This window comes from Tamandua tetradactyla, chromosome 7, assembly GCF_023851605.1.
Source record: "Tamandua tetradactyla isolate mTamTet1 chromosome 7, mTamTet1.pri, whole genome shotgun sequence".
Taxonomy (NCBI): Eukaryota; Metazoa; Chordata; class Mammalia; order Pilosa; family Myrmecophagidae; genus Tamandua; species Tamandua tetradactyla.
Window position 1 is genome coordinate 121,672,174 of NC_135333.1, and position 21,425 is coordinate 121,693,598.

Below are 21,425 nucleotides of genomic sequence, written 5' to 3' on the forward strand. Positions count from 1 at the left end.
TAATAACTTTTAGAAAGGAAATTTATTTCTGTGATTTTTATTGTTACATTATATTATTTTCCTCCTGTAAATGGTTCAAACAGAGCAGAAATTTAATTCTTGCTCATATAAACAGTCCATGGAAATTCCAAAATAGTGGTAATAGAAAAAGGCTCCATATAGTCCTTAAGGACCCAGGCTTTCCTAGACTAGTGCATATGAAGCACTGTGAAGCACCTAGCCTATATGTGAAGCACATAGAGAATATTCTTATAACCCAGGTTTTAAAATACACAACCCTTCCACTCCCATTCTGTGAGCCATAACTCATTTACAAAGCCACTTCTAATTGAAAAATAAAATGATTGGAAAATGTGGCCTTGTGTACCTCCAAGGAGAAAAGCCAACATGTTTGGAAAACAGAAATTTCTGCCAGATAATGAGAGCAAGCATCCTATAAGAGTTTAGTTTTCATGGAGGGGGGCAGTAAGTAATGGATTAGTCAGGGTTCATAGCAAGTAATTTTGAAGAGAAAGGGAAAATGTTAATATGACTGTAAATAAATTATATAGAGACAAATACTGTTAGAAGCTTCAAATCTCATACCCATTCTTTCATTTAATTGAATTCATCAACTTCTTTTTTTCCTTTAAACCTTTGAGAAGACTGCAAGTTTTTTAATTAAGTCATTAGTAGCTTGCTTCACTTGCTTGTTTCTCAGGGTGTAAATAAAGGGATTCAACATTGGTGAAATAGAAGTAATGAGGAGTGAAATCCCTTTATTAATAGCCACCTCGTCCTTGGCTGAAGGTTTGACATAAATGAAGATGCAGCTACCATAAGTAATAGAAACAACAATCATGTGGGAAGAACAAGTGGAAAAGGCCTTTTTCCTCTCTTGAGCAGAGGGAAGTCTTAGAATTGTCCTGATAATATAAATGTAGGAAACAACTACACACATGAGAGTGATGATGAATGTCAACACAGCACACGCTATAACCATCTGTTCTATGAGCCATGTGTCTGAGCAAGAGATCTTCAGGATAGGAGATGCATCACAGCAAAAATGATCAATGACATTAGAGTCACAGAATTCCAGGCCCAGACCCAGACTGATTGGTGGAAGAATGATCATCAATGCTGTTATCCAACAGAAAAGGATAAAGTTCTTGCATACTCTGCTGTTCATGATGGTCATGTAATGCAGAGGTTTGCAGATGGCCATGTAACGATCATAGGACATGGTGGCCAGGAGAAAAAATTCTGCTACCGCAAAGAGGTCTGTAAACAATAGTTGACTGGCACAAGCATCATAGGAAATGGACCTGTCTCCAGATGATATGCTATACAAGAATCGAGGAACACAAGCAGTTGTGAATGAAATTTCTAAGAAGGAGAAATTTTGCAGGAAAAGATACATAGGTGTTTTAAGGTGGGAATCAAAAAAAGTGAGGATGATGATGGTTAGGTTTCCAGCTACACTCAAAATATAGGAAAGAAATAGGAAAATAAAAAGGAGAATTTTCAGTCGAGGGTCATCTGTCAGCCCCATCAAGATGAAGGTTGTTAGTGCTGTTTGGTTTCTCATCCTTCATTACTGACTTCTGCCCAGTCTGCTTGAAACAGTATGAAAGACTTCATATGAGGAACTCTGGAGTCATAGACAGCTTCTAAACTTAAGCAAGGCCAACTTGATAGGGATTCTTGTACAATTGGTTAGTGAAGAAGCAAATACATAACACATACCAATGATTGATCACCTTCTTTTCATGTCACATAAACTGACCATTCAAATTTCAATCACACATTTCATACTTCTGCTTTTAATGAATCTACAATATACCTGTAACTGGTGTCCCTACAACAAATTATCGTATAAACACTGTCGAAACAAAATGTACTATCTTAAGAAGTTGCTTTTGGATCAACCATTCTGCATCCCCCTGACTTTCTATCTTCAAGTATGCCTTTAACAGGTCTCAAAAATAAACTAACAATGAGCTCTGTTAAGAAAATCCTACTATTCAAATTATGTTGTGTTTATTATTCCCAACTGTACCCTATGGTTATTCTTATTATAGCTCTTAGGACTAGATTGTTCAATTGAATGAAACCAAATTTTCTTTGGACATTATTGTGTTCCTGGAACCAAGCATATCTCTATGGACTTAAGTATTCCTTAAAAGTTTGTGGAAATAATTGAAGAACGATATCATATTTGTCTCATAGACCAAGAACAAGTTATCATCTTAAAATGCTTTAAAAATGACCCTTAAGAAGAATTTGTTTTCTTTCTATATGAGCCAATGATAAAAATGTGCTGGCATTTTTGAGAATGTTTTTAATGTTATACAGGTATGAATCTGACTCTCTGCATTGCTTTGCTAGTAAACTATAATACTTCTTGCATTATATACTTGCTATTATACTTCCTGTACTATTTACACAGTCTCTGGAATCACACTGTCCTGTTTTGTAGTCCAACTTGCCCTCTTTTGCCTTAGTTTCCACAATCACATCTTGTTTATGAAATTATTGTGAAAACTCTGACAATCCATGCAGAATGCCTGGGTGAGAGTAAGTTAAAACTTCTACCCCTATTTCTTTATCTCTTTAATTTTCGTCTTCTTCATCATCAACTAATTTTTGCTCCAAAATTTGTTCTAATACTTCTTAGTGTTCATGAGCACTAAACAATGACCATGTTCTGTTTGGGTTTTCTTTTCTGCATTCTCTATAAATTTGGCTGCCTCTGTTAATCTGTTCAATACCTCAGCGAGTTATTAAAGTCAGAATTCAGCGGCTCTGCAATTTTGGGCATGAGGCTCTGGCTACTCCACACTTATTTCCCAACTATCATTAATTATATAGGTATGTAGTTCCATTAGTAATTAAAGAGCTTGGGTTTTCCAATTCCCCTCCAATTCTAATATAGAAAGGATTTCTCACTGAGAAATTAATTTGTTTTTTATATGAATGTTTTTCACTTATTTGCTATAACCTACACCCCACAAAAATGCTGGAAGTGTGCTTTTCTAGGGTCTAGTGAATTGAGGTACTCTGTTTCTATCAAAACAGTGATAAGTGCAACATTGGTCTACTATAGATAGGAAAGGACCTGTGGTTTATAGGCACCTTCACAAGAAAGGGGTACTAACCCTAGCACAGAGTAGAAATTGTTAGCTGGTGAACAAGTACACTCTTAGACAGAATCACATAGAAATTGACAGTCCTAGACCAGAATGAGCAACTGTTTAAGCTGTTATGACAGGTTAACGATTATGCTATGACAGCATAACTCAGATTATTGTCCCAAATTCCAAAACTTTCCTCCTCTCCAGATGGCCAACACTCATCTTCTATGATACCTGGATACTAAATGAATATTCTGATAAGGTAATTGAGTTCAAACAGAATTCTAATTGTTGCATTTCAAGTAATATTTGCATTTACAATTAGCTCGGGTATTATAAATTATGACATTGTAGTTTATTTGGCTCTCTAATGAAAAATATTAACTACTATACCTTGGTATGAATAGATACTGATTGGTGAGAGTGACCTTGTGGGACTGATTGCTTCTGATTGTCCTTCAGATTATCCTGTTTCTATGAGTACTTATTAATTCACTCAAGACATGTCTCTTTGAGAACCAGTGATATGACAGGTTCTGTTATAGATACTGAGGCTGAAAAGAGTGAACAGAGTGATTCATGCAGTGTTTCCAATGACACCAACATCTTTCAGTTTAATTTTTCTAGAATAAAATAACATCAAAAATAACTATTTTCTTTTTCAGAGAGCTCTGAATTAATTTTTGTCATCTCTGATTTTTAGGTAGGCAAGTTTATTTTTCTCAGACTGAGGAAATAGAATGCTGAATGAAGAAGTTGAAATTACCAAACAAGAGTATACTTACTCTTATGGAAGACAATCATGGCTTTGGTTGACTGTGTTACTCTGATATTCCCAAAGATGAAACTGAAAGTATAAGTGGAGTCAAATATATGCACAAATGCTCCTCTCATGAATCTGTACACATTAACTGCTTATTTTTGGAGTAGACTGTGCTCTGACAATTTTCAACAGCTCTCATCATACACAGATTCGCATTACAGATCCTATTATACTTTAATCTATGAAATCTTTTCTTGTATATATCAGCGAAGAAATAAAATGACATTTATTTTAAATGTCTGAGAAAGTTAAGAGGAATTTTACAGTTCTAGAAGAAATCAATTCTGACTTCTCTACACAAAGATAAATTTTTACACTGTGAAATAAGATTATTGTTATATTAGCTCAAGTCTCTTATGAATGTGCAGGAGCCATCTGCATGCATAAAGAGTCCTTAGTGGCAAAAATTCAAACATCACAAATGAACTAACATGCATGTAATTTTGGCAAAATTCCTAATAAAGGTACCAGTGGAGATACTGTCCCAGGAGACATTAAGATGCAATAATTGTATTAAATATATTCAAAAGGTATAACAATAATTGCCTGATGAAAATACATAATTCTCACTACTCTTAAGCTTGTAGATAATAAAAAGTTAAAAGAAAGCAAAAATGTTTATCACCTGTATTTTCATTGGGAAAAAATATATACATATACTTAATTTATAAATTTGACATGAATTTCAAAGTCAATAAATTATAAATATTTTTCTACTTATTTTTATCATAATTCAAATCCAACATGGCATTTGCTGTATCAAAGCATGCAAACTGAGAAGGAAATAAAATCTGCCAGAGAGATGGAAATCACAATCTCCATATAACCATATTCTTTTGGTTAAAGGCAAGTCTCTAGTTAAGCTCTCAATCAAGAGGAGAGTATTTACATAGGAGCATGAATGCCAGGATATATAATCATTGGGAGCCATTTTGGTATCTGTCTTCCACAGTTACATCCTATATTCCTTGGCTCAACTGCATAAATATTTTAGATTACAAAGCATAATAGTTTAAAAAGAGGCCAAATATTTGCTCATTGTACTGGATGTCTAATGTTTAATGCTACCTGACAGACACGCAAAAAATCACATCAATGTGTTGTCTGGAATGATTCAATATAAATATTAATTGAAGATATATTTATTTGCTGCTGAAGTAGAGGCAGGAGGGTCCATGGTTAGAAAATTTGTAATGCAGAGTAGCTGAAATTCATCATAAGCAAGATCAACAAAGAGTGAGATCCCTGAGTAACAGAAGTTTCAGCCATCCAAACAATTATAGAACACTGAGAAGATACTATATGAAGGAAAATAGAACCCAGACATGTAGTGTGAGAATGGAGCTGCCTTACTAATCACCTTGATATACTCAACCTTCCCTTCCTCCCAGAGAACTACAGAGAAGAAACAGAAAGCAACTGAGCCAGGCTGATATGCAAATAGTCTTTGAGGCACTGATTAAGACCCCTACCCCTGTGAAAAAGGAAAGACTATAATAAGCAAGACACACTGATACCAGCAAGTCTACTTATCTTCACAAGATGGGCCTATTCTTCCACAAATATCCTGTCTGCACAGTGTGCAAACTTATGAATTATGAACCAATGACATCCTGTCCCAAACAACTCACGTAGCTCATGTCTCTCTTAACTCATCCCCCTTTACCCACATTTTCTCTTTGTTCTAAGCAGCTATATAAACTGATTCTCCACATTTCTGCTTTGGGACAGCAACTATCTTTAGTTCTTCTCCACATGTGTCCTATTTTAGCTCAATATACTTATTCTGTGCTTCGGTTCTCAGATGTACATTCTATTTTGAACTAATCAGTAGTAAAAAGGGAAAACATGAGTATAATACATGAATTTGTGACTAGGTGCAAATTTTTATCTTCTTTTCTCTTTCTTTTTTAATCCAATGAGGTATTGATTTAGGGTATGAACTTGGTGTTTACTTTATAATTTCATCCAGAATTTGCAGAAAATTGAGATAAGATTATAAAAGAACCAGAGAAAGAATGGGGAACATCCAAAAATTATGAAAGCTGTAAGTTTGATAATAGATTTCATCATTGGGGTAAAGGATGAAAGGATTCTTACAACTTTATTATACACATACACATACATACCCCTCATAAACAGAAATATTTACATGTGAAGTATAATATCACACAAAAATGAACTTATAAAAATAATGTTATATATTATGTAATCAACTTTATAAGGTTTAATTTCCATGAAAAGCACACATTTTAAATATACATTTTGATAAGTTTTGACAAAGGTATATACCTGAATAATCTTCACTGCCTGAGCCTTTGCTCCCACCAAACAGCATGCAGCAACTGCTCCTCACTTGTCCTTTGTGGCCATATTCTAGCGGTTGGTGTTGACTGAGTGGGCTACATATTTCCTGCCAACTAACCTAAGCATCTTCACATAATGATGGTGTTCCAAATCAGCAAGAGTGAGGGGAAGGTCACCTTCTCAAGCCTTTCAAACCTCTGCTAGTAACATGGTTTCTTGTGCCCTATTCACCAAACCAAGTGGCATAGCAAAGGCCAGAGACAATGCGCAAGAGATCATACAGATGACGTTGACACAAGGATGTATGATTTATTATAGTTCATTACTGAAATGATCTATTATGATTTCTATTACAACCCTAGGAAAGCTCAGACTAAAGTGAAAGTATGTAGGTTCAGGGTTTTTATTCTACTAGAAATTTTTAGTAACAAGTGCCAGGTAATCTGTTTCCAACTGGATGAAAATAATAGATTCTGTTTGTTGATCTAAGAGGGAAGGTTTGGGGGTAGGCTGTTGCTAGGTACAATTTGATTCAGAAATTTGTGATGTCATTAATTTCTATACTTCACACCCCTCTCAGAATGACTTTTAATCCTCATGCTTGCTCTCTTCATGTCAGCAATAATAGTGACAGCAGTGCCATATAAAACATCGTTATGCAGCATTCTCTAGAAGAAAAGAAGTAGTCTGGTTCAGGGGTTTCAGAAAAAGTCAAGATTTGCTCCTTCTTGCCAGAACATGCTCATTTTTAAACAAACCACTGCAGCTGGAGAAATAGAATATGCCAAATAAATAATTTTAGATTACATACTTTATTTTTGGAGTCAGTTTTAATGTAAATATGGCTTTTATTTGTCTAATTTTGTTTTGTCTTATATTGTTTACTATTAAAAGAGATAATTGACTTGATGAGGAAAAAAACACAAACAATGCATGTTTACTACAATATGTCCTTTTCAATAGCTTGATTTCCACAAGCCCACTTCCCTTGTTATACATGCTTTCAAAAAATGCTCAGGAATACACAGAATGAAATCCATTACCCTCACAAGGCAAACAACTCAACTGCATGTTCCTTCAAGTCTAGGATTATTAGGTGATGCTGAAAATTTTTCATTAATTGTAGATGTAATTCCTCCAGGAGGAACTACTATTAAATATGTTTAACCATATCCAATACATCTAATATACCATGGTGGAGAATAAACAGGGTAATGGAAATAAGATTCCATTGGACAAAATTGATAGAAAATAATGTAACAATGGTTGTTACTCATAACTTTTGTCATTTTCTAATGAAAAAGAATAGCAAGGTTCAATCACCTCATAATTGGAATGAAATTTTGGTGGCCAATACAGAAGCCCATGGTCATGAAATTTGGGAAGGACTATTCATTCAATCATTTAATGTACAAAATACTTGAAATGGGTGTTGAAGGTTTCCAATTCAAGGTTCTGTAAAAAAATTAATTGCACAATTCTTGTCTGAGATATAAGTGCATGGGACTTGTTATTTTCTGAGGAGTTAAGCAATTATGAGCTGTTGACCAAGTTTGGCATTTTGTTGGCAAAATAGGGCCCTAAATTATACATATTTGGCTAAAATGCATGCAATCCTGAACATTTTGCATTAGCGAGAGTCTAACATATTCAAAATAAAAGGAATTATTATTTATTTTTTATTAATTAAAAAAATTAACTAACAAAACATTTAGAAATCATTCCATTCTACATATACAATCAGTAATTCTTAATATCATCACATAGTTGCATATTCATCATTTCTTAGTACATTTGCATCAATTTAGAAAAAGAAATAGAAAGACAACAGAAAAAGAAATAAAACGATAATAGAGAGAAAAAAAAACTATACCTCACATGCAGCTTCATTCAATGTCTTAACATAATTACGTTACAATTAGGTAGTATTGTGCTGTCCATTTCTGAGTTTTTGTATCCAGTCCTGTTGCACAGTCTGCATTCCTTCAGCTCCAATTACCCATTATCTTACCTTATTTCTATCTCCTAATGGTCTCTGTTACCAATGACATATGCCAAGATTAATTCACTAATGTCGGTTCATATCAGTGAGACCATACAGTATTTGTCCTTTAGTTTTTGGCTAGTCTCACTCAGCATAATGTTTTCTAGGTCCATCCATGTTATTACATGCTTCATAAGTTTATTTTGTCTTAGAGCTGCATAATATTCCATCGTATGTATATACCACAGTTTGTTTAGCCACTCATCTGTTGAGGACATTTTGGCTGTTTCTATCTCTTTGCAATTGTAAATAATGCTGCTATAAACAATGGTGTGCAAATGTCCATTTGTGTCTTTGCCCTTAAGTCCTCTGAGTAGATACCTAGCAAGGATATTGCTGGGTCATATGGCAATTCTATATTCAGCTTTTTGAGGAACCGCCAAACTGCCTTCCACAGTGGTTGCACCATTTGACATTCCCACCAACAGTGGATAAGTGTGCCTCTTTCTCCACATCCTCTCCTGCACTTGTCATTTTCTGTTTTGTTGCTAATGGCCATTCTGGTGGTTGTGAGATGATATCTCATTGTGGTTTTGATTTTCATTTCTCTAATGGCCAGGGACATTGAGCATCTCTTCATGTGCCTTTTGGCCATTTGTATTTCCTCTTCTGAGAAGTGTCTGTTCAAGTCTTTTTCCCATTTTGTAATTGGATTGGCTGTCTTTTTGTTGTTGAGTTGAACAATCTTTTATAAATTCTGGATACTAGACCTTTATCTGATATGCCATTTCCAAATATTGTCTCCCATTGTGTAGGCTGTCTTTCTACTTTCTTGATGAAGTTCTTTGATGCACAAAAGTGTTTAATTTTGAGGGGCTCCCATTTATTTATTTCTATCTTCAGTACTCTTAATTTAGGTGTAAGGTCCATAAACCCACCTCCAGTTATAAGATTCATAAGATATCTCCCTACATTTTCCTCTAACTGTTCTATGGTCTTAGACCTAATGTTTAGATCTTTGATCCATTTTGAGTTAACTTTTGTATACGGTGTGAGATACGGGTCCTCTTTCATTCTTTTGCATATGGATATCCAGTTCTCTAGGCACCATTTATTGAAGGGACTGTTCTGTCCCAGGTGAGTTGGCTTGACTGCCTTATCAAAGATCAAATGTCCACAGATGAGAGGGTCTATATCTGAGCACTCCATTCGATTCCATTGGTCGATATATCTATCTTTATGCCAGTACCATGCTGTTTTGACTACTGTGGCTTCATAATATGCCGTAAAGTCAGGCAGCGTGGGACCTCTGGCTTCGTTTTTTTTCCTCAACATACTTTTAGCAATTCGGGTCACCCTGCCCTTCCAGGTAAATTTGCTTATTGGTTTTTCTATTTCTAAAAAAATAAGTTGTTGGGACTTTGATTGGTATTGCATTGAATCTGTAAATCAATTTAGGTAGAATTGACATCTTAACTATATTTAGTCTTCCAACCCATGAACATGGTATGCCCTTCCATCTATTTAGGTCTTCTGTGATTTCTTTTAACAGTTTCTTGTAGTTTTCTTTGTATAGGTCTTTTGTCTCTTTAGTTAAATTTATTCCTAAGTATTTTATTCTTTTAATTGCAATTGTAAATGGAATTTGTTTCTTGATTTCCCCCTCAGCTTGTTCATTGCTAGTGTATAGAAACACTACTGATTTTTGAATGTTGATCTTGTAACCTGCTACTTTGCTGTACTCATTTATTAACTCTAGTAGTTTTGCTGTGGATTTTTCAGGGTTTTCGATGTACAGTATCATATCATCTGCAAACAGTGATAGTTTTACTTCTTTCTTTCCAATTTTGATGCCTTGTATTTCTTTTTCTTGTCTAATTGCTCTGGCTAGAACCTCCAACATGATGTTGAATAACAGTGGTGATAGTGGACATCCTTGTCTTGTTCCTGATCTTAGGGGGAAAGTTTTCAATTTTTCCCCATTGAGGATGATATTAGCTGTGGGTTTTTCATATATTCCCTTTATCATTTTAAGAAAGTTCCCTTGTATTCCTATCCTTTGAAGTGTTTTCAACAGGAAAGGAAGTTGAATCTTGTAAAATGCCTTCTCTGCATCAATTGAGATGATCATGTGATTTTTCTGCTTTGATTTGTTGATATGGTGTATTACATTAATTGATTTTCTTATGTTGAACCATCCTTGCATACCTGGGATGAATCCTACTTGGTCATGATGTATAATTCTTTTAATGCATTGCTGGATTTGATTTGCTAGAATTTTGTCGAGGATTTTTGCATCTATATTCATTAGAGATATTGGTCTGTAGTTTTCTTTTTTTGTAATATCTTTGCCTGGTTTTGTTATGAGGGTGATGTTGGCTTCATAGAATGAATTAGGTAGCTTTCCCTCCACTTCAATTTTTTTGAAGAGTTTGAACAGGGTTGGTACTAATTCTTTCTGGAATGTTTGGTAGAATTCACAAACAGTGGGATGATATATTTAAATTACTAAAAGAGAAAAACTGCCAACCAAGAATTCTATATCCAGCAAAATTGTCCTTCAAAAATGAGGAAGAAATTAAAACATTTTCAGTCAAAAAGTGACTGAGAGAATTTGTGTCCCCAAGTGGACAGTTAATTCCTGAATTTTTGCCCTTTCTTCTTTTTTGATATAGGCATTTAGGGCAATAAATTTCCCTCTTAGTACTGCCTTTGCTGCATCCCATAGGTTTTGATATGTTGTGTTTTCATTTTCATTCGCCTCAAGATATTTACTAATTTCTCTTGTAATTTCTTCCTTGACCCACTCGTTGTTTAAGAGTGTGTTGTTGAGCCTCCACGTATTTGTGAATTTTCTGACACTCTGCCTATTATTGATTTCCAACTTCATTCCTTTATGATCTGAGAAAGTGCTGTGTATGATTTCAATCTTTTTAAATTTGTTGAGACTTGCTTTGTGACCCAGCATATGGTCTATCTTTGAGAATGATCCATGAACACTTGAGAAAAGGGTGTATCCTGTTGTTGTGGGGTGTAATGTCCTATAAATGTCTATTAAGTCTAGCTCATTTATTGTAATATTCAAATTCTCTGTTTCTTTATTGATCCTCTGTCTAGATGTTCTGTCCATTGATAAGAGTGGGGAATTGAAGTCTCCAACTATTATGGTAGATGTGTCTATTTCCCTTTTCAGTATTTGCAGTGTATTCCTCACATATTTTGGGGCATTCTGGCTTGGTGCATAAATATTTATGATTGTTATGTCTTCTTATTGGATTGTTCCTTTTATTAGTAGATAGTATCCTTCTTTGTCTCTTTTAACTGTTTTACATTTGAAGTCTAATTTGTTGGATATTAGTATAGCCACTTCTGCTCTTTTCTGGTTGTTATTTGCATGAAATATCTTTTCCCAACCTTTCACTTTCAACCTATATTTATCTTTGGGCCTAAGATGTGTTTCCTGTAGACAGCATATAGATGGATCTTGTTTTTAAATCCATTCTGCCAGTCTATGTCTTTTGATTGGGGAATTCAGTCCATTAACATTTAGTGTAATTACTGTTTGGGTAATACTTTCCTCTACCATTTTGCCTTTTGTATTATATATATCATATCTAATTTTCCTTCTTTCTACACTCTTCTCCACACCTCTCTCTTCTGTCTTTTCGTATCTGTCTCTAGTGCTCCCTTTAGTATTTCTTGCAGAGCTGGTCTCTTGGTCACAAATTCTCTCAGTCACTTTTTGACTGAAAATGTTTTAATTTCTCCCTCATTTTTGAAGGATAATTTTGCTGGATATAGAATTCTTGGTTGGCAGTTTTTCTCTTTTAGTAATTTAAATATATCATCCCACTGTCTTCTTGCCTTCATGGTTTCTGCTGAGAAATCTACACATAATCTTATTGGGTTTCACTTGTATGTGACGGATTGTTTTTCTCTTGCTGCTTTGAAGATCCTCTGTTTCTCTTTGACCTCTGACATTCTAACTAGTAAGTGTCTTGGAGAATGCCTATTTGGATCTATTCTCTTTGGGGTGCACTGCACTTCTTGGATCTGTAATTGTAGGTCTTTCATAAAAGTTGGGAAATTTTCAGTGATAATTTCTTCCATTAGTTTTTCTCCTCCTTTTCCCTTCTCTTCTTGTGGAACACCCACAACACGTATATTTGTGCACTTCATATTATCATTCAATTCCCTGAGCCCCTGCTCAAATTTTTCCATTCTTTTCCCTATAGTTTCTGTTTCTTTTTGGATTTCAGATGTTCCATCCTCCAGTTCACTAATTCTAACCTCTGTCTCTTGAAATCTACCATTGTAGGTTTCCATTGTTTTTTTCATCTCTTCTACTGTATCTTTCATTCCCATAAGTTCTGTGATTTGTTTTTTCAGACTTTCCATTTTTTCTTTCTGTTCATTCCTTGCCTTCTTCAGGTCCTCCCTCAATTTATTGATTTGGTTTTTGAAGAGGTTTTCCATTTCTGTTCATATATTCAGAATTAGTTGTCTCAGCTCCTGTATCTCATTTGAACTATTGGTTTGTTCCTTTGACTGGGCCATATCTTCAATTTTCCTGGTGTGATTTGTTATTTTTTGCTGGCATCGGGACATTTAATTACCTTAATTATTTTATTCTGGAGATTGCTTTCACTTATCTTACCTAGGGTTTTCTTGCTAGATGAGCTGACCGCCGGTTGCTGCAGCTTGAGGAACTCACTGCTCCGAGACTCACAGCCAGTCCGGGAAGCCGCCTGTGGGGGAGGGGCGCCGGCCGCTGGCCACCGCGGCTTGGGGGAATTGTGCGCAACTCGGGGAACTCACCACCATGGAGACTCGCAGCCGGTCCAGCTGGTCCAGACTGGGGCACGCTACATGTCCGGTCTCTGTTGTGGCTCTGGGAGCTGCTCTGTATTGTTTCTGGTTATTTAGTAGTTGTTCTGGAGGATGAACTAAAACGTGTGCACCTTACCAAGCCGCCATCTTGGCCCCCCTAAAAGGAATTATTGAAAAAAATAAAGTTTGAGTTGAACAATTCTAAAATCTCAATTTTCTACACATTCTGGGTAAAATTATAAAGTGAATACCAAGTGCATACCCTAAATCAACACCTTATTGGATTAAAAAGAAAAAGAAAAGAAAATTAAAAAGTTGTACCTAATCACAAATCCACATCTTCTATATGTGACAGATACCATAATCATGTGGGCAAAACAGGCTGAAAAGACCTTTTACCTTTGTTGAACTAAAGGAAATTTTCTAATTTTCTTTATGATATATATATTGACAAGAACTATGCATGCAAAAGTGGTGATGAAAGTCAGTGTAGCACAAGCTATAACCACTTGCTCAATTAACAATGTGTTTGAACATGATGCTTCAGAATAGGAGATGCATCACAGCCAAAATGATCAATGGCATTAGAGTCACAGAATTCCAAGTGAAAACCTAAGCTAAGGAGAGAGAAACTATAACTTTAATTACAGTTTCTCTTTTGTTTTAAAGAAGATTTAATGTATATTTCTCTTGAGTGAAAGGCACTATGCTCGGCATCGTGGGAAGCACAAATAAAAGGAAGACCCTTTTGCTTAACTTTTTAAAACCACAGTAGTGGATACAGGCACAATTACACAAAGCACTTTGCAAGGCGGTTCTTTAGAAGTACCACACGTTTAATTTTTTAATGTGGCTAAAATTTTATCTTCTTTTCCTTAGTGATTTCAAGCTTTGATTTTACGCTTTCTAAAAAAAAAAAGAAATTCCTGATTCCATTATTAAATATTCACCCAAATTTTATTATGGAACTCTTATAACTATATTTTTACATTTAAATCTTAGTCCATATATAATTTATTTTGGCAAATGGTAGTTAGCCAAATAGCCAGTCCTGATATCACATATTGAATAATCCATCTATTTCATACTTACTTGAAATGACATCTTTACCATATATGTTTTTCTTTATTTTTCTGTGTCACAAGAATGTCCAGAGGACTTGAATTTAGTTGATTCACTTAACTTACAGCAACCCTATCTGTACACATATAAGCTAGGCATGGTAGAAAATAAATAGAAAATCTTTAAGTACTAGTATCTATTTCTAGCCTAACCAATCTTTCAGCGATAACTCCGCTATTTGCACATGGATATTTCAGTAGTTCCTGTGAAGTCACTTCTATATCTGCTGCCTGGAGCAGTCTCCCAAGGTTTAAATGCCCTGTATGCCTGTATGCCTGCAGACACGAACCCCTGCCATGCCACACACTGTGCACCAGTCAGTGCAATTATTTCCACAGTCTTTAAACATTTACACCAATCACTGTCCACATCTGTGGGGTGCTACAAACCATAGCACGATCACCCTGCTCAGAGATTCTGATTTCAGATCTCTGCCAATACACCTGTACCGCCGCCAATCCTGGCCGCCAGCAGTTGTTTGGACACGGAGATCCCGGATGGGTGGCCGGCAGATACGCCCGCGCTGGGTCCAGCCGCGCAGCTCCACACCATCACGAGCCTCTGGTGCCTGCCTCTCAGGCCCGGATATGGAAAGAGCCAAGGTACATATAAAATATATATATTTTTTAAGTGTTTAAAAGTCAATTATCTAAGCAAATAAAGAGCTAAGTAAAATAAGAACAAATTTGACCCAAAATATAAGGAAGGAAATAATAGGAATAAAATCGGAGATCACTGAAATAAAAAGGCCCATATATGATAGAGAAAAATCAATACCCCCCAAAATTAATCCTTTCCAAGATGTAAAAAATTCGTAAATCTCTAGTAAGACTAAACCTAAGAACAGAAAAAGCATTTTGATATAGTAAGTGGAAAAGCACATCACTACAAATCTTATAGGCATTAAAAATACAATATGAGGGCCATGGTGGCTCAGCAGGTAAGAATGCTTGCTTGCCATGCCAGAGGACCTGGGTTCATTTCCCAGTGCCTGCCCATGTAAAAAAAAAAAAATACAATATGAAATTATTAGAAGTAACTTTATGCCGCTATAGATGGTAACATGAATAAAATGGGTGTATTTCTGGGAAAATTATACTTATCACTTATCAAGCCCTATGCATGAATGCAAAGAACATCTGAATAGAACTATATGTGTTAAAGAAATTGACTCTGTAATTTAAAACCTAAAGAAAATGGATGAATCAAAATATGTTAAAAATAGAATGTAGGCACAAGGAGTACATATGACCTATTTCTATCCATAGGAAGTTTTATAACTTACAAAAATTAGCTGTAGTGATAGAAATCTGAACAATGATATACTGGTGAGCAGAAGTGGTGATTTGGCAACAAAAGGGCACAAAATAATGTTCTGGAATTGTCTATTTCTTGATTAGGAATTTTTCTGTTATCAATAACAAATCACCCACCCCAAAACTTAGTGGCTGAAAAGAACAATAATGTATTCATTTTCATAACTTTGTGGGTTTCATGAACTTATCTAAGTGGTTCTTCTGTTCCATATAGTGTCAGCTGGGGCCATTCAAGCAGCTGCAGTCATTCAGAGGTTTGACTGTGAGTTCAGCTGGGGCCTCACTAATTTGGCTAGCATTTGGTGTTAGCTCTCTTTCATTTGGCGTTAGCTCTCTTTCAGGCCATATCCCTTTCCATATAGTCTTTCTTCCAGGGCTTTTTCATACTGTAGTGTCCCAGTGCTCTAATACGCAGTTGTCTGATAAGGAAAAGCCCCAGTGTGCAATCATTTTAATTTCTTTTCATATCACTCTTTCTAATGCTCATTGGCCAAAGGAAGTCAAAATAATGGACAAATCTGAATCATTGTGGGAGAAGATTACACGAGAAGGTGAACAGTGGAAGGCAGAGCTCACTAGGAGCCCAATATAACAGTCTACCACGGTTTTCCTTCTAGCACCTGATGTTCAACTAACATATGGTTAATCCACAAGCAATTATCAAGCTTCTTCTTGTTTCCCTCTTGAGTATGTTATGTCCTGCAAAAGAAGTCACGTGGCCAAGCACAGAGTTAATGTGAGAGGGGCATGTATTTTATAGCCATCATGTGAGAGAAAAGTTGGTTCCCTATCAATTTTAGGTCATGTGTCTGATGACACACCACACACCAAAAAACAGTGAAAGCAATAGATTCCTAGGGAGACCACAGGGCAATGAAGCAGAGAGAGCAAACCCAGGGTGGTTTCAGTAAAGACAAAGGGAGTTTGTTAGGCATTTAGTGTGTCAGAGGGTGGGAATGGGGGAAATGTTCCCACCTGTAGGCTTAATATTTGTGAGGTTTATATTTCCCTCCAGTGTCAAAGAATGAAGCACTGACATGCTTTCTTTTCAGCATGTCCAAATATGGGACCAAAGGAGAAAGGCTGGGTGAGGCTTAAAAATAATTGGCAGAATGGATAAAAGCCATGTGCTGTGTACAAGAGACTCACCTTAAATTCAAAGATATAAATAGGTTGAATGTGAAGATGGAAAAAATATATATACCGGACAAGTAGTGACTTAATAATAGATGGGTAGCTGTACCAATATCAGTAAAAATTATTATGAGGGACAAAGAAGGTCTTTACGTACTGATAAAGTGGTCAATTCAACAAGAAGATCTAACGATTATAAATATATATATATATATATACACCTAGTAATAGAACATCAAAATGTATAAAACATAAGTTTATTCATAAGTTTATTCTGTCTTAAAGCTGCATAATATTCCATCGTATGTATATACCACAGTTTGTTTAGCCACTCGTCTGTTGATGGACATTTTGGCTGTTTCCATCTCTTTGCAATTGTAAATAATGTTGCTATAAACATTGGTGTGCAAATGTCCGTTTGTGTCTTTGCCCTTAAGTCTTTTGAGTAGATACCTAGCAATGGTATTGCTGGGTCGTATGGCAATTCTATATTCAGTTTTTTGAGGAACCGCCAAACTGCCTTCCACAGTGGTTGCACCATTTAACTTATGAAGCATGTAATAACATGGATGGACCTAGAGAACATTATGCTGAGTGAGTCTAGCCAAAAACTAAAGGACAAATACTGTATGGTCCCACTGATGTGAACAGACATTCGAGAATAAACTTGGAATATGTCATTGGTAACAGACACCATCAGGAGTTAGAAACAGGGTAAGATAATGGGTAATTGGAGCTGAAGGGATACAGACTGTGCAACAGGACTAGATACAAAACTCAAAAATGGACAGCACAATAATACCTAATTGTAATGTAATTATGTTAAAACACTGAATGAAGCTGCAAAAAAAAAAGAAAAGAAAAGAATGTGTGATTTAAAAAAAAAAAGAATGAATGATAAATTCATGGTGTGTGTAGGGATTTAAAAAAATGACATTCAAAAACACTGAGCACCGGGCAGTGGGATGGTGGTTGAGTTGCAGAATTCTTGGCTGCCATTCTGGAGGCCTGGGTTCTATTCCTGGTGCCTGCCCATGCAAAAAGGAAACAAACGAAACACTAAGCACAGTAACTGGCACTCTGCCCACAGCTGGTGCACTAAATGAATAAATGTTAGCGTCCTTCACTTCTCTCCTGGCCAGATCAGCAAGAGCTTACCTCACTTAGCATGGGCTGACTGCCGGGGCAGCTGTAGCCTCCCTCCCTGACTAACCAAGGCATAACCTTCAGGAAATCCAATATTGAGGCTGGTGAAAGGGTGTGGCTAATTTGGTCCCAGACGCCCCAATGCCCAAGGGTCCTGGGTTGGGATTCAGAGAGAGCGTCTGTGGAGGGAAGGAAATTTGAGTGCATTATTTTTCAAGATATGGTCCACAGATTGTCTGCAACTGGAGTGCTTGTTGATCATTCAGATTTTGAGGTTATCACCCTAGATTTACTGAATCAGAAGTACACACTAAAAGTTTGAAAACCATTACTCTGGAGTTCAGACCGGGGAAGGTGTCAGTCAGTACCCAAGAAATCTCCGTGCACCAATTCCTAGCATCTCAAGGGAGGAAAAAGTGAATTCTAAGAAATAAGGCCAGATATACTCAAGGTCATTGTTGCAGTATACGCCTAAACCACTAGAGGTCAGGGCGCACACAGACAAAAAAAATGTATAAAATAAATAATGACTTATTTGAAAGGAGAAATAGAACAGTTCTACGTTAATGGTAAGATACTTCAATATACCACTTTCAGTAGTGGAGAGAACTGTTAGAAGATCAATATGTAAATAGAAGACTGGAACATATTCTTAAACCAACTAAACCTAGCAAACTTATATGGATCACTTCACTCAACATCATCAGAATACACATTCTTCTCTAGTACATATGGATCATTCTCTAGGATAGACATATGTTGGATTACAAAATAAGTCTTGTTATTTTTTTAGTAATAAAAATATTTTTTATTATTAATTTTTTAAGTGGAGAAATTATACAATGTATCTTCCTCAACCACAATGGAATGAAGCTAAAATCAATAACAAGTAGAGTGCAAGTAGTAAGTAAATGGTAGGGAGAAACAAAATTTTGAAAAATATTTCAAAGGAAACCATCACTATTATTCAAAATAAACATAAAGTCTAGCAGTTGGATTTGGATGTGAAAGGAAAAAGTTATAAAATAACTAAGATTCCTTAGATAATACAATGCAAAAGTCAGAAGAAATTAATGTATATCTGAAAAAGAAATTTGTCCTCTAGAATCATTGTGACTACAGTTAAAATCTATTTTAACTGAATTGTTATAGAACTTTAAAAAAGTATAAAAGAGATAAAGTTAATTTTGTTTCATTTGATTAGTATATCCCTTCATCTGTTTTAATAATACTGGAACACGTAAAATTAAAACTTGTACAAAGAGTTTTCATTTGTGAAATATGCGACATTATATTAAGAACTTTAAATGGAATTAACAAAATTATATGTAAATAGTGTTTTTTATTTATAACAATATTTATAGGTTATTCAGCCAATTATAAAAATTATGCTTTTTGTTCACCTATTTGTAAATAATGCATATAACATATGTAGATATAGCCACTGAATTATATCTGAAAGCATCTTTACCAAAGTTTTAAGTTACCTCTGGGTTATGGGATTACCATTTTATCTGATTATTTCTTTAACACTTTACTTATTACAAATTAGGCAAACACAATAGAAAATCAGTGTCCATGATCTTTTAACTGACTTAAATGATACAATATAAATCAAGCTACTTGAATCAGTTCACTTTCTGACTCTCATTGTTGCTTGTACTTCATTCCCTAAATGACTATATCTTCTTTCCTCTAAGGATACTCATCCCCAAAGCTGCATGTTTTAGGCTTTTTTTTTTTTTTATGACACAGACGTATCCATAGTGATTCTTTTTACCTTTGTCTCCAAGGACACGTTATAAAATTCATTTAGCTGCAAGTATGCTAAATCAAAGACACACTAACCTTAGTAGTATATAAAACCTCTCTGCTCTCAGAGAAGTGAGAGTATCAACATCTTCAAAACCTGAGAAAATCTGTAATATTCTTAACTCTCAGAGCTTGTTTTAATCTTTAGACATAAGCAATACCAGAAAATAATCCTTAGGTCTATGATAGCCAAAGTCCTTTGTGAAACAATTTCATAATTTTTAGTGATAAATAAAGGAAGATTTCAAAGGCTTTCCATGAATAAAGAATGAAATTAGGAGCAATAGAGAACAGAAAGACATACATGAGTTTTAACCTTAAGAATTGTTTGATTAAACAGTCATCTGAAATAATTACTGACTGACATAAAAGTAAGTACAATAAAATTTTCATTTTATACTTATATGGTAAGTATAAGTATTTCCAATACTTATACTGGAAATGGTCACAATACCCATGTAAAAATGTGCTATATCTGCCTTTATCAAATATGAGTTGTCATTGCCAATTTTGACATTTTTCTAATGGAATTCCTAAATGCCATTTTAAAACTTTATTATATTAGATAATGTAATAAATTATATTTATTGTATATAATAAATATAGACAGTGTGGTTTTTAAGCATTGATGTGGTACAGTTTAAGAGATAACAAGACAAGAAACTTATATATTACCCTCAATCACAACTAAGCAACAAAAACAAAAAAATATATGCATACACATTCACACACACACAAAAATATAATGGCTCTGATGTAAATGAGGGTTACATAGCTTGATAATCCAGCATTTCATTTGGTACCACTCTGTTTTCTATAAATGTGGTTCTTTTAAACATTAGAAATAACCTGAAATGAGTAAATCTCAGACTAGTGTGGATTACTTTTCAATCCCAGACTTGTAAAATCTAGGTGATACTGAGTTTCAAGGATATACTGTATTAATGATTGTCAAAAATAAAGTTATTTTCAGAACTTTGAATACTGTTTCAATGTGGAAGGCTGAGTTCAGTGATAAGTGACCATAATTTTAGAAGAACGGGATGGAGCTATTTGGAGATGTTTCTACAAGAGCCAGTTTCATCTATTGTGGCTGTACCCTGTGTGGCCCTGTAATTTGGGGGAACTTTCAGCCTTCAAAAAAGAATAAATCCCAAACAGTTTCTTTCCTGAGATATTTTCTGCAAACCCAAAAGCTTATTTGGGGTCTTTTCCTGTGAGAATTTATCTTGCTCCCCATAGCAGAGGAAGAAGCTGTTTTCAATAATGAACTAATGAACTAATAACAGATCTGCAGGTGGAACTTCCTAACCATCAGTGAAATAGGGAAATTCCAATCCCTAGAGGCATTGACTACAGACTGAAAAAAATTGAAGTAGGTGTCTTTGTAATTAATTGGTGAAAGCTGAAGAAAGACCTTGGAATATTACTCAAAGAATTTCAGTATTACATGCATTTGATCACTGGCTTTCACAACTCCTCAATAGATGTACTAAACCAGAAATATCATGAAAAAGATTATGCTGTCTGACTGGAAGATGAGGCAAAATTACCTAAAAACTTAGGTAACACTGACATCCACAGTAAAAAGACTACATATAGCCAGAGAAGGTGACCATTTCAAGAAGATCAATTGATTTGTGAACACTGAATGTTGATTTTTCTTCACTATCTAAATTTTACATGCAGATTGGGCCAAAGTCAGGAATCCATGATGAAAAACCATAGAATAACAGCATTCATCCTGCCAGGACTGACGGATGACCCATAACTGAAGGTTTTAATCTTCATATTTCTATTGTAGCAGTCAGGCCTCCCCCTCTTTCTGGTTTAGCTGT

General features: G+C 35.2%; 1 protein-coding gene across 1 annotated transcript; it reads right to left on the reverse strand.

Moving 5' to 3' along the window:
* Positions 1 to 628: 628 nt before the first annotated feature.
* LOC143690635 (olfactory receptor 6C2-like) lies at positions 629 to 1,567 on the reverse strand. The gene has a single exon (XM_077168269.1). The coding sequence runs from the start codon at positions 1,565 to 1,567 to the stop codon at positions 629 to 631; it is 939 nt and encodes a 312-aa protein (XP_077024384.1).
* Positions 1,568 to 21,425: the final 19,858 nt, after the last annotated feature.

Coding starts and splice junctions, on each gene's coding strand:
- LOC143690635 (XM_077168269.1), bottom strand. CDS start 1,567: ATGAGAAACCAAACAGCACTAACAACCTTCATCTTGATGGGGCTGACA.